The sequence below is a fragment of the Solanum tuberosum genome, unplaced genomic scaffold, assembly GCF_000226075.1.
Source record: "Solanum tuberosum cultivar DM 1-3 516 R44 unplaced genomic scaffold, SolTub_3.0 scf00155, whole genome shotgun sequence".
Classification (NCBI taxonomy): domain Eukaryota; kingdom Viridiplantae; phylum Streptophyta; class Magnoliopsida; order Solanales; family Solanaceae; genus Solanum; species Solanum tuberosum.
Genome location: NW_006239081.1, coordinates 1,004,443 through 1,029,727, shown reverse-complemented (window position 1 = coordinate 1,029,727; position 25,285 = coordinate 1,004,443). Strand labels below are relative to the sequence as shown.

Genomic DNA, 25,285 nt, shown 5'->3' with positions numbered 1-25,285 from the left:
ACTGTACAGTTTAAAACTCGATGAATAATAAGTTTGTTTTTGTATATTTCTTTATGGTTGTTACATGACTCAAATTTATTTCTTTTCGAAGAAAACAACTTAACATGTCAACCAAGATATAAGATATTTTCCAACTTATTTAATATATATTTCTCATAATAGCAAATTCGAATTGATAGAATCACTTACTGTTTCTGAATTTTTTAAAAATAGCCTATGATTTTTCTAGATTGGATTATACTTGTGGGATATTTTTTTGGTAGTACTAGTACTTTGTTGCAAATGGGATGAGAACTTCAACAAAAGATACAATATCTTTCTTAATAAAATCTGACAAAAAAATCTTAGTTTTTTTTAAAAAGGGGATTTATCTCTATCCATATTGAAAAGTATTTATGTATCAGAAATCTCGAGTCTGAATTCTAAAAATGGAGGAAGAGGAGGATAGGTAAAAAGCATGCATTTTCAGGTTCTGCGCTAAGTAAATATAAATTAATCGAGATTCTAAAACAATAACCAACACTAGTGAAAAAACAAAATTTATCATTATTGTACTTCCAACCCCACCCCCCAATATGATGTGGCATTGTTGTCCCTTGAAGAATCTTCATTTTCAAGAACAAAATAAACAAATATATCTCTCTGCCTATTCCTGCTGAAATATCTTTAGCACATCACAGGTTAGAGATACAATATCATACTTTCTCCGTTTTAATTTATTTGTCTTATTTGCTATTTCTGTCCGTTATTCTAACTTTCCACATGACATATTCAAGACCATAAGATTTAAGTACATTCTAATACATTCTACGTATCTATTAGTTCAAGATCACGAGATTCAAAAATCTGCTTTATTTTCTTGAACTCTGTGTCAAATCAAAACTAGACAAACAAATTGAAACGGAAGAAGAGGAGTATTCATCACAAGAATCTAACTCTTTACCTTAGTTAGTGAAGAATTACAGGTACAGAGTAACTGAGAAAGGAATTTGTTGCAAATGTTGCTCTCTCTTACATATAATTACAAGGCGATGAACACGCGATATGGCTGCTTGAATCAATTAGCAGCTTCTGTTGTCGATATCACCACGACATAGAGAGCAAGGGACACTACAGTTGTTCGCGGAGAGGAAGAACAGGTCAACGAACTACTACCATCAACCACGAGATTCTGGAAAAAATGCAGTGTTGAGATATACAAACTTATGAGATGATGAACTTCATTATAGTCCATTCAACCTGGAACTTCTTCTCAGTTCGTTACTCCTCCATAACGAGCTAAAAGCATGAATAAGGACGATCCTAGTGCAGCGATGTTCACCTTACTAAAACTTTCATAAGACGGGCAGGATATCGTTGCTTGTTTTCACTTTGTCAGGGTATGAGATCAGAAGACCATGATGGAGGTGAAGCTCAGTATTCTTAACTGCAAAAACAGTTATGAATTTTCGCAACGTATCCAATGAGTTTAGATAATACAACAACAACAACATAGCTACTGTGTAATCCCACAAGTGGGAACTGGGGAGGGTAAGATGTATGCAGACCTTTCCCCTACTGTGGGTAGAGAGGTTGTTTGACTTGCTTCTGATAGACCCTCGGTGAGTAGTATGAACCAAGTATTTAGTAAAACAATGTACCATTTTGCAGTCAACATACAAATAGCGGTCTTAGTTCTAATAGAAAAGACTTGCTCAAGGTATACTTTTAGGACGGCATATGAGAAATAAAACAAAGAGAAGACTTACGAAGAAGAGATGTTAAGACCCACTCCAGCTTCTAAATTTGCAAATTCCACGGCGATTTTCAGCAAAAGAATCACGTATTGACTGAACCATGGAACTGACAGCTGGAAATAGACCGAGGTCTTCGTGCTGCTCCTGAAAATACGGTGTACTTTTACATCATTTTAGACGAGAGCTATTACTAATCGAAAAGTTCAAAGCAACTCAATACCACTTGAGATAGTCGATCTTCAATATTCCCGGAGCTCGTATCAGTGGGCATAAATATCTTTCTATAAGCTGCTCTCAGGCTCTTAATCTGGATACTTGCAAGAAAATTTTAAAACTAAAATTAGAGATATAAAAGTTATGGACAAAATTATAGCAATTTAATATATTGAAACTGATAGCACATCAATCTTTTAATAGCTTGTAATGGAAAAAGGAAAAAAGGTCTACAATTTTATTTTATTTTATGACAAGGGAACCCGCAGCCTTTATCCTTCGGGTGTGCACAGGGTAAATCCCGCTCGAGTGTAATAGTCCACAAACCACACAGGAGAGGTAAACCACACTAGGCAAGACTCGTACGATTAGCTCGACTGAGAAAGCATGCAGGGTTTCGAAGCTGAGACCCCCATTTGGGAGATCCCTGCTCAACCAACTCGGCCACCCTTGCAGGTATCTACAATTTTCTCTTTTGATATCAGAGCAACCCCCTGTAGACTTCTTGCTCAACTCCAGTTGGCGCACAGGTTCAGAACTCTGGGAAGTATGGCCCACGCCCGCCCCCTACCTTCCTCCTAACATAAATACTGTGTTGTCCGCGACATGGTTCGAACTTGTGACTTACACCTAATCCACACCACATGTTTCAGTTTACCAGATTATGCAATGTCTCATATGGCATTCTTTAGGGTCTATATAGAATTTCTTTCTCATTGGGAGTATTATTATTTAGTATATGTCCAATATATGCAGCAACATATCTTTTCTCCAGAATGAACAGCACAGAACATGAAAGTAGAAAAACAAGTCATAGCAAATGTTACAACAGAGGAATAACACGTGAAAAAAACACGATATGGCACTGAGACACAGACCAATTAGCTTATCAAAATTGAACTGCCTACATCTATTTGCTAGAAACATAGGGTAATTGTTCTTAAAATGAAACAAACCTCCACAGCAGAGAATCCACGACGTCTTAAGCCTTCAAGATTCAACCCACGAAGCTCAGCTCTTTCCCCTGAGACAATTATGTACTTTGGAACATCTTGAGAAACCTGGAGAACAAAAAAATTGAGATCTCAAAAAGGAAACACGTATGTGATCTCAAATATCGCAGTTAGCGTGCTGCAGTACAAGAATATATGTGCTTCTATTCTTAGAAATGCAGATGAAATAATTTGATGATATTCAACGTAACGTAAGCAGTTCGAAGCTAAGCTTTCATGAGATGCAAATTACAAAGAACTTTAAGCGTCTAGCAGTTATAGATGCTTTGCTAACTTAACTTATGTTTACATCAGGAAGAACACCAAACTAAGAAACTGTTGATATCTTAGTTTATCATGAGAGGAAGGCTGAGTCTTTTGAAAAACCAAAAGACAGCAACTAATTTGAATTAGGAAAGAATCTCACCACTGAACCACCACCAATGAAAGAATACGAACCAATACGGCAAAATTGATGAACTACAATACCTCCAGCAGTGTGAGCATAGTCCTGTATGAGAAGAATTTAAACCATCATCTATCAGTTTGATTTGATTTTTCCAGAATAGGTCATGCTTCACGAAAATGACGAAAGTGGAATAGTCTATCACCTCCACCACAACATGACCTGCAAGAAGTGTACTGTTCGCCAAAATATTGTTGTTGCCCACTTTGCAGTCATGAGCTATATGGCAAGAGCCCATAATAAGATTATTATCACCAATAACCTGTTTATGTAAGCTCGTTAAAGATAACTACTATGTACTAAAATTTATAACTTTCTGCACTACAGAAAAACTAACGAGCTAGTTTCATACGGTTTTATCACTTGGAGTTGAAGATCGATGGATGGATACATGTTCCCTGATTTCATTATTGTCACCAATCTCGAGAAAGCACTCATTCCCAAACTGAAATAGTCAAATTACAAACAAGATAACGGTTATTTGCATTTTCAAATAAGCACCACCTACTTAAATGTGAGGGTGAGGGAAAGAGTGATCATGATGAACAGACAGATCATCGAACTGATGGAGACAACTCCGAGCTCATAAGCCAAACAAAAATGATTCTCAATTCGGCGGCAGCACACTTTTAAATCTATATGATGTGATAGAACAGTATTGAATAAATTTAGCTGTCAACACTATCAAGATGTTTTTCAAATTTCTTTTTAACTTTTTTCAGTAATGAGTTTAATACCAGGATACTGACCTTATATTTCATGTCCTGGCACTTGACACCAATTACAGCATGATGCCCAAAAACATTATTTCTCCCGACGACTGTCTGACCAGGAAGATCATCTCCAATTACAGCACCACTGCTTAAAATATGCACCCTAAACGGTACTGGAGAGAACAGAAAGGAAGTAAAACTCAAGTACAACAAGAAAATTTAACTCACGTCATCAGGATGCAATTGTCCCCTAGTTCAGTATTTCCAAAGATGTGGCTTCCCGGGTACAGTTGACAAGCCCTCCCCAACTTTGCGAAAGGCCCAATGGTACAGAAGGGACCAATTGAAACACCCTACATGCAGAAAAAGCTCCTTTAACTAATTGCAAAATACTAATTCACCTAAGGCCTTAACATATAAACCTTAACATCTCCAATAAACCAGCTATAATGAGTCAAAGGAAGAAATGTGACATCCAAATAGATCAATCAATCAATCAACCAACCAAATATACGTCAATCCCACGGAGGTGGAATTGACTATATGAATCCTCTGCATTCATTTCTCTATATTTATTACAGCCCAAACAATAAATATTTTGTGTTGCACGGAAAATCAGAGATTCTCTTAAACTATAGTAATGTAAATGCCATAGTATCTCTACACCAAGATACATCTTTAACTAGAATAAAAGGACTCACCGCAAACATTGTACCTAATATAAGTATAATAATAGCAACTAAGCCTTAATCACAGCTAATCAGAATTACCTATATGGGTCTCTTCTTTTGAGGGAGTAAGTGATTTCTTTCCCTCAATTTTAATTTATGTGACACACTTTACTTTTTAGTTTGTTCCAAAAAGAATGACACACAATTTATTTTTTTGGAAACTTCACGTTTTAACGAGAAGCTTTTATAATCACACAACAGACACTATGACATGTGTCAGACCACATGCTTTAAGAGTCTTCATTTCTTTCTTAAAATCCATGTCAATTCAAACTATGTCACATAAATAGGAACACAAGGAGTATTTTTCTTTTGTCTTTGTTGGGACTTGAACTATGGTCTCCAATAGTTTTCACTGACCACTAGGCTATACGGCTATACCTTATACTGCGGTGCAATTACCTAATGGATCTTTTACCTCCACTTCATTCTATTCTTAGCTAAGTTTGCTAATTCCAAGAGAAGAAGTCACAAGAAATTCCTCCAATATATAAAAGTGTAGAGAGAAGAACAACACCTATTCTAAATTAAGAGTGAAGAATATACAGGTTGTTGGAGGAAGGATCCAGCGTTAACCATTTCTAATCTCAAATCTTCACTAGCTAAGCTTGTAATTAAGAAGTTATAAAAGATTAAAATCACTAGAGCTAAAAACTAAATGTTGATAATTAATGGTGGATCTAGGGGGCACAAGGGGGGTCGTCGAAAAACTACATTCTATAAAAAAAAAAAGTTAATTTTTTTACTTTTTTGAGAATGGTCACAAGTAATTTCAAGGTCAAAATTATTTTATATCCATATATCATAGATGTTGAATCCATTTGGCTTCTTCATGTATTTACTTCTTTATATTCTTAATCCCGTTAATGAAAATCTTGGATTCGCTAGTGCTGACGACAATGACCTATTCCTATGCAACTAAAAGTTTGAAGCATTTTCCTTACTTTCCCTACTTATCTTGACAGGAACACCCTAAAAGATATAACCAGAGGTTCCAATCCTTATCAAGTGCCCTAATATTCCAAACTACGGTAATGAAGAAAAGAAACAGCTACACCCATGTGCAAATTATAGCAGGTCCCAATCCGAATAAAGTAAAAGGGCTGTTGTTATGACAGTCAGCATAGAGTCAAACTAAGACAATTCTCAATATAACCGGTCCCAATTAGTTTGAGATTGAATTATACATGATTATTTGACTAATGAAGCAAAATCAAACTTGCTACTAGAACAAACATATATAACTGGCAAAGACTTGAGAAATTCAAGAAAAAAAGGCATAAACAGAGGAAAGATTGAATCTTTACATCGCCCAAAATGGCACTTGGAAGAACAACTTAAGACAGGTGAACGAATCGTGGTATTTCATCAGCAGCATCAATGGATTTTAAAAATAAAATCCTAAGTCCAATCTATAATCCAAAAATCCAAACCAAATATCCAAAAAGTTTGGATTTCAGATAGCCCAAACTATGCCCACCGTTAAGCAATGCATCTTGGGCCTAACTCAACCCCAAAAGCTAGCTAACGGGGAGGATTGCCCAAGTCCATATAAGGACACCAAACATCTCATTAACCACCGATGTGGGATTTTTTCATTCTTCAAGACCCACCCCTAGTCAGCATAGAGTCAAACTAAGACAATTCTCAATATAACCAATCCCAACTGGTTCGGTATTGAAGTATACATGATTATATGACTAAAGAAGCAAAATTAAACTTCCTACTTGAACAGACATCTATAAATGATAAAGACTTGAGAAACTCATCAAAAGAAAAGCATAAACAGAATAAAGATTGAATCTTTACATCATCCATTAGCATTTCAATGAAAAACTTAAGAGGTGTTAATGAATCTTGGTTTTTCATTAGTTGCATCAAAGGAGCAGTTATTATGACAGTCAGCATTGAGTCAAAAGAAAGACAATTCTCAGCATAACCGATCCCAACTAGTTTGTGATTGAAATATACCAGGGAATCTTAGTAACTCAGTTGGTTGGCTACGTGAACTTTCAACTTGATGGTGAGGGTATTCCCAACTTGTTACAACCCCCCATTTCCCCTTCCCCTATCCCCAATTTGAAAGTGATTGAATGTGACAAATGAAGCAAAATTAAACTTACTACTACAGCAAACACCTATAAATGGTAAAGACTTCAGATTTTCATCAACAAAAAAGCATAAACAGAATAAAGATTGAATCTTTACCTCACCCAAAATGGCATTTGGATGAACAACTGAAGAGGGGTGAATGAATCTTGATTTTTCTTCCTCTGTAGCATCTGCACACAAAAAAAAAAAACATAAGAGAATAAATACTTAAAATTTTGAGTTTTTCAAAGCAAAATAAGAGTAAAAATGGAAACTTTACAAGTAACAATGGAAGAAAATCTGCAGAGAGTGAATCTTCTGAGAGCAACAGAGAGAGGCCTACGACTGCTGGAGAAGAAAAGAGAAGACATGTGTGTGTTCAAAAAATTTGAGGGTCTCTTTCGAATTTTCATGTACTTTATTGGGGTGAAATATGCAAATAGTCACTTTTTAAACTTCTAATAATCAAATTTTAACCATCATTTTTTAAATTAATTAAACTTTAGTCACTAATTAATATAGAGACATCCTTTTTTCCATTATACCCTTTGATTAAAACTCGAAAACTTTAGGAATTTGTCTGAAGTTCGATTTGTCAAAACTTCGAACTTCAACATTGTTTGTTAAAGTTATTTCGTATTTTGTTATGGAGTTTTTTTTCTTCTTCATTTTGTCTTGCTTTTTAGCATGAAAATATCGAATAAAGGAATGACCGAGGGGTACTAATTTGATAAAAATATAAAACGAAGATGCAAGGCAAGCATCATTATTGGTCACCGCCCAAAAAATAAAAGATTTGTTAGTCCAGATTGAAACTAACACATAGATAATGGTCAATGTCAAGATCGATGTCAAAAGAGGTATAAAAATGTATGAGACTAAAAGAGCATCTTTACAATTCGATTTAAGTCGATTTTTAATGTGATAAAGTTTGAATAAAGAGATGACCAAAAGGGTATTGATTTGTGGGAAGCATAAAAAAAAAATCAATCAAACACTATTGTTAGACACCGTATGAGAAACAAGTGATTCACACTTCTAGCTGAAAATACATTAATTAAGGTATCACAAAGAAAATCCAAAGACAACTTTTTGAATTAATAACTATTAGTTGAGTGATCAATCCAAAAAATATTATAAAATTTAAAGAATCCACTTAGTAACTATTTGATTTATTTGCACACAATATTTACATCAAATTTATTACATACGGTGTCTAACAATAGTGTTTGGTAGAAATTTATTTGCACACAATATTTACATCAAATCTATTTGATTTATTATAATTAAGTAATTAAATAATAATGATATATATTTAAATATATATTATGTATCCATTTGTTCACTATAAACACCTAATGTTGATAAATATTCAAAATCGTATCCTGTCTAGATTCTTTCTCCATGAAAAGATATAAATATAAAATAAAAATAAAAATAAAAAACATAAAATAATGAGATTTAAATAAATTGATTTTTTTAAACTAAAAGTAAGTAGAGGCCAAAGACCGCTAAGTTATTAACAAGACAACTAGTCAAAAACCAAACGTAACATGCACTACAAATTCAAGAAATCAAATATTATAATCGAATTCCTCGTATCGAATTAGTGTAATGTAATTTATATCTATAAGGTAAGTTATGAGCTATTATATATAAGTTAATTTATTTCATTCACATCTGAAGAATATAATAATAATATATTTATTATGATCACATAAAATAAAACTTAGATATATTTAAAGAATGGCAAATGCGAATTCTGTTGAGGGTTTCAAAAAAAATTTATAATCTTAAGCATATTAGAATAGTTTTTTTTTAAAAAATCATAAAATGAAACGAGTAATTATTAAGCGACTTTATCTTTACACATAGTAAAAAACAATATAGAATTCACCTTTATATTGTCATTTCTGTCGTTATTATCTTATGCTTCAATTTTATTATTACATACTCCCTCCGTCCAATAATTATTATCCACTATATTATTTTGGATGTCTAACAATACTTATTCACTTTATAAAATCAATAGATAATTTTACACTTAATTTCTAATTTATCCTTATCATTAATTATAGTCATTTTCTCGTTATATATTTTTTTCAAGATATAGGATTTATTATATTCAAAGACTGATATAGTAAAATTACCCCTCTATATAGTTTCTTAAGAAGTGTGCAAAGTCAATAGTGGACAAGTATTGTTGAATAGATGAATTTTTTTTTTCTTGCCTTGATTATCGTATTGTTTCTATTGCTATTGTTTTTTATTTAATATGTTTGCTTCGTTATTATATTTCTCTTCTTATTGATTTTGATATACTTTACTTTCATTCGAAATCTATCGGCAAATAACTTTTCTAATTTCATAAAGCCAGAATAAGATTTCGTACACACCACCCTCTCTAGACCGCAACAGTATGTTTTAGTAAGTAGTACTCTTTGTTTTGATTAACTCTTCCTTTTAACCTTCTAGAAATTTGACACGTGTCATCTTTCTATGCCTTGCTATTTTTTCCATAAATGCTCCCTTAAAAATTGGAGAAAATAAAATCTCACGGACTCCGCCATCAAAACGACGCCGTATTCCGATATGCCAGCCGAAGAACACCGTAACGCCTCGCCGGCGGCGCCACATCCACCGACGGACACGGCGGAAGAAGCTATCTGGTTATGGACTCAGATCAAAGCAGAAGCTCGGCGGGACGCAGAATCTGAGCCGGCATTAGCAAGCTATTTGTACTCAACTATACTATCTCACTCTTCGCTTGAACGCTCACTCTCTTTTCATTTGGGGAACAAGCTTTGTTCTTCAACGCTTCTATCTACTCTTCTCTACGATCTGTTCCTCAATAATTTCTCCACTGATCCTGATCTACGCGCCGCCGCATCCGCTGACCTACTCGCCGCTCGCTACCGTGACCCGGCCTGTGTTTCCTTCTCTCATTGTTTGCTTAATTACAAAGGCTTCCTTGCTTGTCAGGTTTGTAAGTTGTAACTACTCGTTATGCCTATTTTTACTTATTCAGTATGCAATAAATGGAATGCCAATTTTACCATATTACTGTTTGAATATAATAAATTTATGTTTCGAGAAATGACTATAGTTAATGATACCATAAATTAGTAACTATGTCATAACATCTATTTTTAGTATATTGTGATACTGTGAAATTGTCTCTTCATGAAGAAATAGGAAACCTGGGGACTTATGTTAAATTTTTCTGGAAAGATGAGAACTTTAGAGTATGAAAAGATGAGTTTTTGGTGGATTTGTATGAAAAATTGATGATTGAAGTGCAGGAGCCAGGATTTTCGACAAGGGAATTCAAAATATAGAGTAAATACACGAAAATGCCTAAGGGATTTATTAACTACTCCTATATATAGAACAACAACATACCTAGTGTAATTCCACTTGTGGGGTCTGGGAAGGGCAAGATATATGCAAACGCAAGATCGTATCCTACTTTTGCAGGGTTGAGAATCTATTTCCAATAGACCATCGGCTTGACATACAGGAAAAGAAATATCTACTATTTATACATGAAGTATACTATATACATACAAGATAGTTTTGACCTTGTGCATACTGTGTAATTTTTGGTGATGAATTCCCTTGCAGCACCCTAGCTCCGCCCCTGGTTGAATTGAGTCTTCATCAAGGAAGACTCAAATGTTCCAATTGTTGCCTTGGAAGTCATACCAAACAAAAGATTGACCCCGGATATTAGAAGTATATGGCATAGGCCAATCTACTTGAATGTGAAACTGATAATATGACCTTTTCACTTTAGAATTTGACATTGTTCAAGACTTAGTTGGTGCTATACTACTATGTTATAAGTTATAACGATAGGTACATTTGTTAAAATATTACTTTAGCAAGGTAATGGAATTAGATCTTTCTTTGGATGTAGACTCGGTATGAATTAGGATAACAATTGAGTTGAAGTTGAGAGAGAGTACTTGAAGTTGAGGTTGGAAAAAGATAGTGGAAGACTGGAAGTTAGTATTTATGTTTGGAAATGAAATTCACTTGGAAAAAAGTTTGTGAATTTGTGAGTAGAAGTCAAACACTTGAAGAGCCTTGCTTCTAATAAACTTTCAAACCACTACTACAAGATTTCATTTATTGTTCAAATAAGACTGCACTCAATATCCGAGACTTCACGGCCAAACTACTATTTGTAAATAATTATGTCATGGCTGAACGGGTTAAAATGGTGAAAGTGTGTGCTGCAATGGAGCCAAGGACTGTGATATTGTTTGCTCAGTAGTCTCTAGTATCTGGGTGGTAGGTATGGTTTGAAAGTAGTACAAAGGTAAAAGGTTACCAGTTTGGTGGTCTCTACCGTTACTTGTTTTTTCTTTTCTATCCCAATCCATTTTGAGATAAGCAGCTAATGAAACATCGTACCCCTGGGTTTTCCTGTTTATATGTGTCAGAAGGCCCGAAAACACCTATATAAGCGTATGTAAATGAATGTATGCAATTGATCTTTCCTTTTCTGTTAAACAATGTTCATTAGCTACCATGTGTTGTATTGGCTCTCTGCTGACAAATGAAATAACTTTACAAATGCATTTGGACAGTTCACCATATTCTAAATTGAAAAGGAAAAAGTATATGTTTCCTTTGGTTAACAACTGTGAGATGCTTTTTTATTTCAATAAAATGAGTAGCTATTAGCATCTCATGGAAATTGCATACTTACAGATTGCCTGTATTTCAATAGTAAGTCAAGGGGCTTACTTTTCACTTCATATCATATCGACTCTCTCTTCAAATGGTAGTAGTAGGTATTAACAATTTAATGTTTTATTTTCAGGCACATCGAGTAGCTCACAAACTTTGGACTCAATCCCGAAGGCCACTTGCACTTGCACTTCAATCCCGAATCTCTGATGTTTTTGCTGTTGACATTCATCCAGCTGCCAAAATCGGAAAAGGCATCCTCTTTGATCATGCAACTGGAGTGGTTGTTGGTGAAACTGCAGTTATTGGAAACAATGTGTCGATTCTTCACCATGTAACCTTAGGAGGAACTGGTAAGTTTGGTGGTGACCGACACCCTAAGATTGGTGATGGAGTGCTCATAGGTGCAGGTGCCACGATATTAGGCAACATAAATATTGGTGAGGGAGCCAAGATTGGCGCTGGATCAGTGGTTCTGATTGACGTGCCACCACGAACAACTGCAGTTGGAAATCCAGCTAGGTTGGTGGGAGGGAAAGAACAGCCAACTAAGCACGAGGAATGTCCCGGAGAGAGTATGGACCATACATCTTTCATATCTGGATGGTCTGATTACATCATATGACTTGCATATCATGTATGATATATTTGCCAAATGAACTAAGAAGTCGTCGTCTCAGAACATAAACGAGATGACAGAGGTTCGATCTTACTGCTGCTGACAGTCTATAACGAAAAGATCTTTTATCTATCTACTCTAAAAGATTATTCTTCTGCTTTTCTGTACTTTGCATACTGTGAAAGTTGAATATATCCCCAGTATGGATGAATAAAAAGTATAGTGTTCCTGGAATTGAGTAATATTTATTCACAGTAGAGTTCACTACATGTAACCAATTGGTGTTTGAATGGCCTTGAAACCATGTTTATAGAAAGATATCAGACTGTACATTAGTATATGATTCTGCTGGAGAAAATACTTGCAATGTCTGATTTCTCCACTTCTATGCATTGCCTTTGCATATGGAACACGTTTTATTATCGATGAGAACTAAAGAATTTCATCGAGAACTCAGATCTGCTTAAGAACAGACACTTGAACACACAAATATGTGCTACTCTTCATAACTCGCCCGTACTTGTCAATCAATGTACAAGACGCCAGAATGAGGCATTAGTTTACAGCAAGTTGTTGTTAATATACATTTTTGCAGTGCAACCTCGTATATAGATGAATTAATACCAGAGGTACCATAGCCAACCCCAACTAGTTTGGGATTAAGGCAATACCATCTGATAGCTCTCTGGTAACAACTTATTGTAAAGAAGAATAATGCCTATATTAAAGAATGGAAATTTACAAACTTTAGCAGCTTTGATTGCCAGTTCTCCGAAATTGAACTTGAAAAATCTGAGCCTGAAGAAGATTGTTAGGAGTGCAGGGTGGATGATTGACTGTCTCTGTTACTAGTGACGACTTCTACAACAGCATCATCTCGTGATGGTACTCTCAGGTATGCTTTCATCATATCGTAAACAGTAAACCCAATTGCAACAGATGGTACAACCTAATTTTCAAACATAGTATAGTGATCAGTTAACATAATAGATACAAATGGCAATAAAGGCCAGTCGATGTGCAGTCTGTTTCTTACCTTCAGATAGTTGAGGCTAAGCCCGGAAAATAGTTGTTTCCATCCATGTGTCCGCAAAATCATAACAAGAGTATCTGCTGTTCCTTTCATTTCGTGGCTGTTAGATGCTGAGAGTCTCTGGACCTGAAATGTTCGCGTACTCTGTCATTCTAACTGCAAGTTTGTCACAAGAATAGTTAACCAACTTATACAATCTCACTAAATTACCTGCATTTGCCGCCTAACAACATCTAGAGGATAAGTGAAAGTTTGTCCTAGAAGTCCTGCTACAGATCCACATGCTAGTTTTATCGTGATATCATTCTTCCGCTCCTTAGGGACATGGCTCTTCATTGTCTCATAGAAGTAAAATTTCAGCCCAGCATAAGGAAAGATTCCATAGAGTGACGGAGCTGGAATGCAGCATGCACATTATGTAAGAAGATTTGCAAACTAACAGTAAATACAAGTATCGCAACGCAAAACACTTCATACCAACTCCACGGTATAGGCCCTTTATTCCAGCTTCCTTGTATGTCTTCGAAAAACAATCCTTTATTCCCTTGTAAACTTGTTCACCAGTTACAAGCCCCTGTATATTCAACTTTTGGGATCCAACTACCTAGCTGATCATGTGTGAATCAGTCTTCAATTGTTCACAGAGCAGTAAAGTGAAATAAATTCATATTCATTAGACTAACAAAGCTAGCTAAGCTAGAAGAATTTGGAGCTAGAGGATGTTCGATGATAGAGTGACGGACAAAGAGCTTTTAGAGTGGAGAAAGAAAATCAAAAGAGTATGTTGTTATGTTTCTCACCTGGTAAGCCAATTTAGTTCGAACCAAATCAAGTGGATAAGTAAAGAGTACAGCAGTTCCACCAGCAAACGATCCTGCAACGAGATCAAGAATGGGACCTTTCCCCACTCCAGGAATTCCATCTATAATCCAGCGGCGATACTCTTCATAGGCCATGTAGTGCAGTGCTGCATAAGGGACAATGCGAGCAACACTAGCTCCATTTCCCCTGAAGAAGAGTTCCACCAAAAATACATGTAAACTTATAGACTAACTCATCTGAACAGTTAAAATCGAAGGGAGAATATTGCATTTTGCACCTGAAAAAACCAAGGGTTCCTTCTGTCTTGGCAATCTTTGTAAAGGATCCTATCAGCCCCAAACTCCGATATTCAGCTTGTCTGGTCTAAGGAAAAGAAAATCAAACATAAGGAACTCAACTTTTTCTAGATTCACAAATTCATACTTGCTATTCATAGCACATTTCACTTTTTAATATTCAAGAGCACCAACTGTTAAACAATATGCCTTTTTGAGGTCCTTCATGATTCTGATAATGCAAGAAGAATCTTTTTCATCCATAAGCTCCACTAGTGAATAGATCATGGAATATATCAAGCATCTGTTTCCCTTCTCTTTGTGCTCTAACAGATCTAATGAAATACATTACTGATTACAGGCATTTTAAATAAGAAATATTGATTAACTACACCTTAATCCCAATATAATTAAGATGCTTATATGAATCTTCAGTTTTTTGCCTGATATACACAACTTAGCAATCACTTTGTAAGCATCTAAAGGACAAACAAGTGAGGAAGTTGACTTGGAGAAAGAAAAGAGATGCCTAGCTGCAATCAGAAAACAACGCTCTTGATCAAGAAAGTGAACCTTATTATAGATAGAGCGTTAGCGCTTTACTAATAACAGATACAAGGATGACTTTTTTCAGCTTGGTTGGAATCGATTCTACGAGCAAAATATATATTCACAGGTAAACAATGTGTCATGAAAGGTCAGGCACACAGACTTAAACCACCTCAGGCACTTTATGGAAATGCAAAAATGTTGTAACATAAATCACAGTATTTTACAACTATGATTGGTAGATGCTCTCATCAAAGAGAGCTAACTAAGCCCCTGAGTTCATCCTCTAATTCAAACTGTAAACAACAATAAAAATCATAAGTGCATTTTGTTGTTCTGCTTTTGGTGTACAAATGTCTACTCCAATGAAACTGAGTCAATCATAGATGTATTAGGATCCATTTAGATTTGGTTCAGTTTTTGGATAGATTTTACTCCTTTCTGCTTTTGTAAATATGGTTTTTCAGTACTACCTAAGTACTAAATGAAATACAAATGTTACTAGTTTCAAAAAAAACATAAGCATAAAATTATGACTGTAAAAAAAATAACAGGATCTGTAACATAAGCAATGATGTTAGTGAGCAACTCAACAGGAGCAAAGTACACGAATATTTAATTGTGTAGAAGAAGAAACCTTGGGAGGTAGAGAATGTTGTTTCCGATAGACCCTCACCTCATGTAAAAACATTACAAACCATCTCGAAAAATGAAAACAACAGGAGTGAAGAACATCAAGCAAGATCAAATTCTGAGAAAAATGCAATTAGTTCCATTCAAGTGTTAATCATCCTCCACAATCAATGCAACAACAACAACAACATAGCCAAGATAGAGTGAGTGTCCGCAGATCTTACCCCTACCTTGGGAGGTAGAGAATGTTGTTTCCGATAGACCCTCACCTCATGTAAAAACATTACAAACCATCTCGAAAAATGAAAACAACAGGAGTGAAGAACAAATCATAAGGGTAAATTCTGAGAAAAATGCAATTAGTTCCATTCAAGTGTTAATCATCCTCCACAATCAATGCAACAACAACAACAACATAGCCAAGATAGAGTGAGTGTCCGCAGATCTTACCCCTACCTTGGGAGGTAGAGAATGTTGTTTCCGATAGACCCTCACCTCATGTAAAAACATTACAAACCATCTCGAAAAATGAAAACAACAGGAGTGAAGAACATCAAGCAAGATCAAATTCTGAGAAAAATGCAATTAGTTCCATTCAAGTGTTAATCATCCTCCACAATCAATGCAACAACAACAACAACATAGCCAAGATAGAGTGAGTGTCCGCAGATCTTACCCCTACCTTGGGAGGTAGAGAATGTTGTTTCCGATAGACCCTCACCTCATGTAAAAACATTACAAACCATATCGAAAAACATAGCCAAGATAGAGTGTCCGCAGACCTTACCCCTACCTTGGAAGGTAGAGAAGGTTGTTTCCGATAGACTCTCAGCTCAAGTGAAACCATTACAAAGCAGCTTGAAAAACGAAAACAACAAGACTGGAGAAGCCAAGACCTCTCAAGAACATCAACAAAGATCATATTTTGAGAAAAATGCAATTGTTAACCATCCTCCAAGATCAATGCATCAACCAAAATTGTCTCATTTAACATAAAACACTCTAAAAAAAACAAATTCACTACAAAATCATCATCAAACTCATCCAAAATGGAAAAAAGTTAATAACTTTCAACCCCATGAAGCAAAATTGAACCATAAACTCAACAAAAAAACAACAATACCTGAAACAAGATCTTGATACGTTCAAGAGGTGCAACTGCAGACTTAGCAAAACCACCAGCTACACCACCAGCTATTAATTCTTTAGCAAACAAAGGCATCCCTTCTATAACCCCATCCCAAACCTCCTTCTTCTCCCTCCTTTCATCTCTTTGTTTTGCCATTGAAAAAAACAAGAAAACCCCTTTTGAAAAAAAACACAAAATTGAGAAAGGAGAGACTAATTGGGTCTCTCCCTCTCTCCACACAAATCTTGAACAACCCCCAAAAGGAAAAAGTTCAATAAAGAAGGCAAATTCAAGATTTTAATGGAGTCTTTACTTCTGTAGGCCAAAATTGATTTTGGCTGCTAAAGAAACAGCCAATTGATGAAACTTGCTGCTGTTTGACTATTTACGAGTCACCAAACGCCGGTTATTATAGTTGTCGAGTTCGAGTTTTGGAGAAGTTAATTTTTATTCTTGTTAGAAAGAATCTCAAACATTTCTACTCAATACGAATTTAGTGAAATTTCAATATAAATATTTGATATGAGGTAAAGGTTATTATACTATATAGGAATTACTTTATTTTAATTTTTTTCCAAAATAATTTAATATTTATTCATATTGCTAATATATTTATATATATGTTTTGTATTGCTAATATATTTATATATTGTCGTATGATTTATTATGAGTATTATTTAATATGACCAACTACATATTGCATTAAGTTATGATTGACAATAATTCAATAAACTTTAATTTATGATTAGCAATTTAATCTCAATTTTATTAGATTAGTATTTATAATTATCAAAATATATCTATAATTGTTTAATAAAAATAATTGTGTAAATAATTTTTAACCAATTTGTAAATATAATATGAACTATTTTCTTATACGTTGTTCGATATTTTGTTAGTCATACGAATCTTTAGAGACGGATTCAAAATTCAAAGTGTATAGGTTCCTATGGCGAATTCAAGTCAATATATGATAGTGATTCAACCCACAAGTAATTTTTTAAATAAAAATTCTTAATAAAAGTTATTGTGTTTGTGTAACCTATCGACAACATTTTAGATTTGTCACGATGAACTTTCAATTAATATTATAATTATTTTATGCGAATTTTAATTTTATGTAGAACTATTCTTTTCTAATCCCTAACAATTAGCCCTTTATAGCAAAAAGAATCAAATTAAATTTAATTACTTGGTTTGGTTTAAGTAATAGCATAATTCCTTTTTATACTTTTACCTATACATGTTGATTATATTCTTTTCCAAAATAGTACGTAATGTATAAGAAAAAAGAAATTAAAGTGGGCATCTAAATATGTTTCCAATTCTATAATAAGGTATGATGGAATTGCTTTTTTAGGATTAGTTTGATTTGAAATTTTGTTTCGATGTGTAATTTGAATTTAAAGTTGTATTTTTTTTTTCCATATGAAAGTCCACAATTTGTAGAAACCATCAAAACTTCCTCAATTTTTATATAGTTTTACCAAATAAACAAATTACAGTTTATAAATAAGATATCAGAATATCTTAATACATCGTATTAATAAATCACATATCTCCATCTTCCTTTCATAAAAATATATTTGTTATTAAATGATATTACAAGGTTTCAGATACATATAATTTTACAAAAAATCATATATACAAAAAAATCAACACTGGTAATAATTAACTATTATTTAATATAATATGTTCACATAGTACAAATAATTTATTCACATCAAACATGAGTCTTTTCATTATGAAATATAATACAAGTCAAGTTTACATTGTAAAAAAAAAATCCTACTTTTAGAAGAATTTGAAATATAAAATTATTATTTAAATTAAAGTTAAAATTTTGTATTGATTTCATAAATATAATGTTGATTTTAAATTAAAATTTAAAATTTAAATCCCAAATATTATTACCAAATGCCTACTTAATTAAACTAACATAGTGGACCTCATGAAAGGGAACTTCTGTCATTCTGTGTTGATAAAAAGATTTGATTCCCTCTAAATGTTTGTATTTTATTTTATTTTATTCTTGTTTTAATTAATTGAAAGTTTGCATATTAAATTGTAAGTTGTAATGCTTCTTTCTTTTCTTTTTTTCCACCTAATATTCTCTGGTACCTAAAATTTAAGGTCCAAAAGTTCCTTTTGTTTTAGATTAAAAGTAATTCTGATTTTAGTTTAATTTTGAAAGAATTAGTTTAGGGAAAAATAATAGAATGTATGATGAATGAAATCCATATAGAAGATCTCTTCTAAGTTTTGGGATCACAAATAGGAATTCAAAATTACCTTTTTTTTTCCGAGTATATTAATCTATGAATTTTCTGAAATATGTTTCATTGACTTTGTTTGACCTCTAGCAATATTCATTGTTTTTCAATTACCTATATCGCCTTATTGGAGTTTTCGGGTCCCAAAATAAGAATTTAAGTTTATCTCAATTTTTTGTGTATATTATTAGTCCATGAGTTTTTTGAAATATGACTAGTCGAGACTCCGTTTGACCTCAAATTTTGTAAGTGTATTTGTGACGACAAATTGAATGACACTCTTTACCTTTGCAGGACTAACATCACTTTTTTGATTTTGTGGTCAAAGAAACAAATTCAGAATACTCTCAGCTTTTCATGTGTTAATGTCCATGAATTTTTTGAAATATGTCCAACGGAGTCCATTTTATCCCAAATTTTGTGGTTTCATTCGTGAAGATCTAGTGAATGATATACATTATCTCTATATGAGTGACATCACATTTTCAAAATTTCGGGATCACAAATCACAAATGCAGAATTATCATAGCTTTTCGTGTGTATTATTCCATGAATTTTTCAAAATAGGATTACCATACTTCATTTGACCCCAAATATTGAGCGATCATTCAATATGACCTAGTGAACGATACTCATTGTTTTTCCAGGACCGACAATGCCTTCTTTGGGGTGGTGTTTCTAGGTCATAAAAACATGAATTCAAGATTATCTCATATTTCACATGTATTAAGGCCTTGTGAGTTGTGACCAATATTCATGACTTCCATTAACGATCTCTTTTTACAGCGTTTCAATGTCGCGAAATAGAAATTCAAAATTTCACATATTTCATGTGTGTTGGTCTACGAAATGTGCATGAATTCAAATTTAATTGAATTCTAATACGAATACCAAACACCAAATGTGAACAGGAAAAAATGAACTAGGACTTAAATGAGCTTAACTAGAGTATCATAAACAAGGAACATCATTTTATAATAATAATACAAAAATATAAGTTACAATTGCCTCTTTGGCCTCAAGCATCAGATAATGCAACAAATGAATTTCTTAGTTGTATAACTAAGCAAATAGAAAGAAAAATAATACAGTTTGATGGGGAAAATAAACAGAGAATACATTTACCATTGATTGCCTTTGGGAAGCAGGTAGAAATGTTATCAGTTCCTGTATATCCCGAAAGGCGCGGACAACGCAGGAATTCACTCATCTGTCATTTTCAACTTGAATGCATCATCTCATCCGATAATACTGAGTTCTTGAAACGCGGCAGTGTTTACCATTTACAGAGTATTTGAGCATTATATCGACATCTCGAGGATTTTTCTTGTTAGGAGCCACAGTCATGCTTCCAACTACAGCTTCCCCTTGGCAAACAGTTATCACATCTTCCAGGTAGAGAACTGTTTGCTTCCAATGTGTGCTTCGAGATTTGGGCCCTACATATCATTATTTTTTCATTGTCAGAAACGACGAAGCTACATGAGCTCGTTTATTTGGGGTGGGGATCAAACATTCTTATCCCAGTTCCCGAGAAGGAAAAAAGAGAGCTCATACTATTCTATTGCATAGATTGTTCAGGTCTTTGCAAGAACTCTTCTGAATCCTACATACTCTTCCCCAAAAACGTAAAAAAGGAGAACTACAAAGTGACCAATCTAAACACCTCAGACCCTTCGAATAAGGAAAAATAACACAGCAGAAACAAATAATATTGGAAAAAACTTCAAGGAAGGAGAATACTGCAAAGGCTAATGTCAAAATTAAAAGCAAATGCAAAGACAAAAGTGTGGACCTGTTGAGAAGCCCAACAACTTGTGACACTTAGTGAAAGAGACATCGAAGTATGCTACAAGGGCATGGATGTAATCATCACGTTCTGCAATGAGCTTAAATGGAGCTGTGAAGGAAGCATCCCCAGAAGTCATCTTAGAAATGTCCATCGTCTGAAGGGAAGCATTCATTGTCAGTGAAGTAAAAGACAAATCACGCATTGTACGGCTATTCAGTAAATCCCAAGGCAACTACGTATAAACTTGATTTGATTACCTTCAGTAACTGGCAGTTTGTAACAATCTGATTCTGATCTACTGTGTCAACAATAGGTTCCATCATAGCTTGCTTTCGTATACAGCTCATGTCGAAACCGTACACACTATTCCAAACTGCAGTAGAACACGGAGGCCAAAATTAACAAAAGAGAAAATGGAAGATGTTTGATGCCACAAGAAAATACATTCAAAGTACATAACTAAACAGAAAATATCAAAATCCATCAAGTATAAAACAAAAACATGAAGGAGGAATAAACTTACATTCAATCTTATCTTCTTTGTAATCAGCATCTTCAATAGCTGTCAAACAAAGAGAAGCTTTATCCGGCAGAACAAGACCATCCTTTACCTGCAATGGGAAAGAAAGAGGACAGGATTAGGAAAAAACACTTTCTTATCCATCAACCAAAGCACGAAAACCTTCAAGACAAGTGAGCACAGAAAGCAAAGCCAGGCATTTGGCATAATTTTGCCGAGCTAATCTTGACCAACCTGCAATATATCTCCCAAAAACAAAGATATGGAAATCCGCAGGGCAAACCAAACACTAACTACACGTACTCATTCTCATTTTCTAAAGAAGCCATATTTTCATATTCATCTTCCCAATAGCTGACTTAATTGATAAAAGTTAGCACACTTCACAGCTGTAATAGGATATAAATCACCACATAAGCACTCTATTAATATCCGCTATACAAATACATTCAACCAAACACACGCAGACGTCAATCACACATTATTTTCTTTGCTTTTGTTGACTTGTTCCTTTTTCCAGATGAGAATAAGGGGCTTAAGGTGGCAGGGAGGAGGATCAGCAAGAAGGTTTGATCACTGCAAGTGAATGTGATGATAGATGAAATATGTTTCAACTGTGGGAACAAAATGTCGGGGCAAAATCTAGATTAGCATTCAATGATAGAATGTAATCACGCCTTATTTAAACCCGTGACCAAGCTTCAATAATAAGCATAGTCTAATTAATGTAGAAGAGGTTGCGACAGTCACAATATCATAGCTTGGAAAAGGACAGGGGCCCTCTTCCTCATTCCACACATATTTCATTACTACCAACACTTCCTCCTGCTCAGACCTTTTACTTTGTGGCATCATTTCCATTTCCCCTTTAAAGGGTCTAAATTCTAATCCACAACATATAGTAGACCCATCAAGTATAATCAAAAAGTTGAGGAAAAAACTTCAACCTCTCATCAACATCCAAAACTATTCACACTATTCCGGCAAAAGATAGTCAAATTAGCATCTTAATTTAATAAACAAGCTTAGGCACCAAGCAGGAAAACCAGAATCCAAAAGTGGCTAGGAAAAAAAATGACACACATGCATTGAGAAGATAAATATTAAATAAGGCCTCGTTGGGGATGTTAATCCATAGTTTGTATTGGGTAGCATCATTTACTGGAACCAATGGTAAACATACAATTGGAAACAATATTCCACAGGTAGCTTCTTTACAATAAGTAGTTCAACCTGCAGTCAGTTTTAGTGTTTTACTAAATTCAGGGGTTAACTCATTAAAACATTAAGCCAACAGTCTTTGGTCCCCTTCATGGTGTCTTCCAATGACTACACACATTTTCTTTTATGGATAAGTATCTATTGTGCTACACACAATTTCTTTCATCCATAAAAAACACTCAAAATCTAATCTCTATGCATCTGTGCTTTCTCTTCATCCATTGAACTACTCAAAACCTAATCCCATATTCATGCATACGCAATCTCGCTGCTTGCACAGAAAACCGATTCTGAAGAACTGATATCATCATTAATCCAAGAGACAAATTATACATCATCACAAGTAAAGTAACTTACCAGCCACTTGTCGCGAGCATACAAGACTGTATCTAACATGTTCTCGTACAGAAGAAAGTATCCCATCCACTCGGAGATTATTATATCCACTTGTGGAACGGGTAGGTCAATCTCCTCTACCTTTCCCTTGATAACCGTTATAACTGAGATAGAAAGAGAACAGACTCAGTAAAGTACACACACCAGAATATCTGTCACAAAGTACATGAGTGATAGCATCTTCTCACCATCAGAAAATCCATTGAGTTTAACAATTTCTTGTGCCATGTCAGCCATACTGGAGCATTCGATCTGAAAATTAAATAGTAACGGTTCAGCCATATTTGATGATATTGCAAAGACAACTGCCAGTTCCACATAGCTTTCAAATCAATTTATAGTCTAATGTCCTTTGCAATATCTTCACAAGAACCACAATGTAAAGCATCATAATGTGTGCACACCAAAACAGCCACCACAAGATAGCAATCATGGACCAATCATAAAAGAACAAGAAACTACATAAAATGGAAGAATAAAACGAGAACATGGAACAAGTGAAATGCATACCGCATAAACATGTTTGGCACCAACTTTAGCACAAAAGAGTGACAGAATTCCTGTCCCAGCTCCCACATCAAGGACCACTTTATCCTTGAAAAGAAAGGAATTTTTATAGATTACATTTTGGTAAGTCTTAGTTCTTACCACATCCTTCAACATCTCCTGTTACCAAATAAAAATTAACAATTAGAACAACGCAAAAAAATCATCTTTAAGCAAAACTGTATCAATAAAAGATACCAAACAAGAATAACAATATGAACAAAGATGGATACTTACTTCGTGAATACCTGCAAAAGCATCAACAAAACAAAGGTGGATAATTAGCTTCTACAAGTAACCTCAGATCAAGCAAGATGCATATAAATCGTAATAAATTTGAAATTCAAGCAAGTACTACTTTTTTTTACATTACAAGGATTCTTCAATTACTTCTAATCTCCAACAAAGAATATAAGCATAACACTAGTTCACAAATAAAGACTGAACTGGCTCTTCCATAAAGAAAAACAACTTTGCTCATTCGTCACCTGTATTAAATCCATATTCCACCAAATGGTTTCAAATTATTATTTACTGGCAAGATATGAAAAAAGCTAAAGCTAGGAATAAATATGGAGATTTTGAGTTTTTGCAAGACTCCAAAATCTGACTTTGGAACTTCAAATAGACAAATACTTTATGCAAAACTCAACAGATATAAATTACCCAAATCAGTTTTTGGCAAAGAACAGGAAAAAACAACACCTGAATTTTCCTCCTTTCTACTCAAAAGCTTCACAGGAATAAGAAAAAAGAGATTTTTCAACTTACAGAAGTTCAATTTAAGTAGATTCTAGCTAAAATTTAAACAAATCGAAACATACACATGGTACAAATCACTGACCAAAATGTGAGTATGAGTCGAAATAATAGTCAGCGCTGGTCTTATCACCGCCGACCGTCGAGTCATCCACGGCGGCAGCGGTGGTGGGGTCACACATGGAGATATCTTCATCCACTTCAAGATTATTCGAGCTTTCCGTAACAGTTTCATCTTGTACTACTTGTTCATCATCATCCTCGTACTGAAATTTGATCTTTGATGGATTTTTTCCATAGCTTGCTGAATTCTCAATCTCATTATTGCTTACAGAATCCATTGGAGCTCTCTTCTAAGTTTTAGGGTTTAAGAACAAAGGGGTGGCTCCAAATTAGGGTTTATGAGAGCTAATATATAAATGTATAGTACCTCTTTGGGAATTTTATAAAGTATTTTTTTACTCGTTTATTAAAATAATAATAATAACAATCGAAATTTGATAAATATATATTTGGTATATTTAAAGTATATTTGGTATATTTAACTTTAAAAGAAATCTTATATAGTGAGAAGAAAAATCAAACTTTTGGCTATCTTTTATGAAAACTTTTTGAGAAAATGACATAAATTATCCCTAAACTATCATAACAGGTCTAAAATGATTCTTTAACTATATACGTGACAGATATAGTCCTTTAACTATTCACCCTTTTGTCAAGTTTGGTCTATATCACTTTTTATAAAAAGTGTTAATAAACACCTTTGAACATACATGATTGAATTCTGTCTCCTTTCGTTTTTCCACCTCTTTTCTCCATTATCTCATTGTTTCCTCACTTTCCTTTTTTCAATTCTTCTCCATGGACTTTCTTTTTTTGTCATTTCCTTTGTCTAGGGGTGTTCACGGTTTGGATAAAAATCGATCCAAACCGATAAAATAAAACCAATTTTATTTGGGTTTGATTTGGTTTGGTTTTAGATTTTTGAAAACCGATAGTATTTGGTTTGGTTATGGTTTTATTCGAAAAAACCCGAAGAAATAACCGAACCGAACCGATGAATTATATACATATATTT

The 25,285-nt window shown here is 34.2% G+C and overlaps 4 protein-coding genes across 5 annotated transcripts; 1 reads left to right on the top strand and 3 right to left on the bottom strand.

The window, feature by feature from the left end:
- Positions 1–917: 917 nt before the first annotated feature.
- On the bottom strand, positions 918–7,343 carry LOC102586838 (probable acyl-[acyl-carrier-protein]--UDP-N-acetylglucosamine O-acyltransferase, mitochondrial). 2 transcript variants are annotated; one of them, XM_006353465.2, is made up of 11 exons: positions 7,223–7,343; positions 7,060–7,133; positions 4,349–4,473; positions 4,157–4,265; positions 3,760–3,852; positions 3,553–3,669; positions 3,369–3,452; positions 2,906–3,010; positions 1,957–2,043; positions 1,749–1,880; positions 918–1,426 (listed from the first exon to the last, which is right to left on the bottom strand). In XM_006353465.2, exons 1-10 carry the CDS (start codon positions 7,311–7,313, stop codon positions 1,761–1,763), a joined length of 1,005 nt encoding a protein of 334 aa, XP_006353527.1. In that variant the 5' UTR covers positions 7,314–7,343; the 3' UTR covers positions 918–1,426; positions 1,749–1,760. The 2 variants fall into 2 exon arrangements, with proteins under 2 accessions (XP_006353527.1, XP_015166857.1); XM_015311371.1 differs by having other exon boundaries at positions 1,749–1,874.
- Positions 7,344–9,478: 2,135 nt separating this feature from the next.
- Positions 9,479–12,575, top strand: LOC102586509 (serine acetyltransferase 5). Its single transcript, XM_006353464.2, has 2 exons — positions 9,479–9,924; positions 11,774–12,575. Exons 1-2 carry the CDS (start codon positions 9,535–9,537, stop codon positions 12,263–12,265), a joined length of 882 nt encoding a protein of 293 aa, XP_006353526.1. The 5' UTR covers positions 9,479–9,534; the 3' UTR covers positions 12,266–12,575.
- A 144-nt stretch (positions 12,576–12,719) lies between these two features.
- LOC102586177 (graves disease carrier protein homolog) lies at positions 12,720–17,088 on the bottom strand. Its single transcript, XM_006353463.2, has 7 exons — positions 16,695–17,088; positions 14,392–14,477; positions 14,093–14,300; positions 13,770–13,896; positions 13,503–13,687; positions 13,296–13,418; positions 12,720–13,208 (listed from the first exon to the last, which is right to left on the bottom strand). Exons 1-7 carry the CDS (start codon positions 16,854–16,856, stop codon positions 13,071–13,073), a joined length of 1,029 nt encoding a protein of 342 aa, XP_006353525.1. The 5' UTR covers positions 16,857–17,088; the 3' UTR covers positions 12,720–13,070.
- Positions 17,089–19,917: 2,829 nt separating this feature from the next.
- Positions 19,918–24,652, bottom strand: LOC102585842 (protein arginine N-methyltransferase 1.1-like). The gene is made up of 9 exons (XM_006353462.1): positions 24,293–24,652; positions 23,686–23,696; positions 23,413–23,568; positions 23,091–23,154; positions 22,864–23,006; positions 21,289–21,376; positions 21,023–21,138; positions 20,769–20,919; positions 19,918–20,412 (listed from the first exon to the last, which is right to left on the bottom strand). The coding sequence occupies exons 1-9, from the start codon at positions 24,546–24,548 to the stop codon at positions 20,207–20,209; spliced, it is 1,191 nt and encodes a 396-aa protein (XP_006353524.1). The 5' UTR covers positions 24,549–24,652; the 3' UTR covers positions 19,918–20,206.
- Positions 24,653–25,285: the final 633 nt, after the last annotated feature.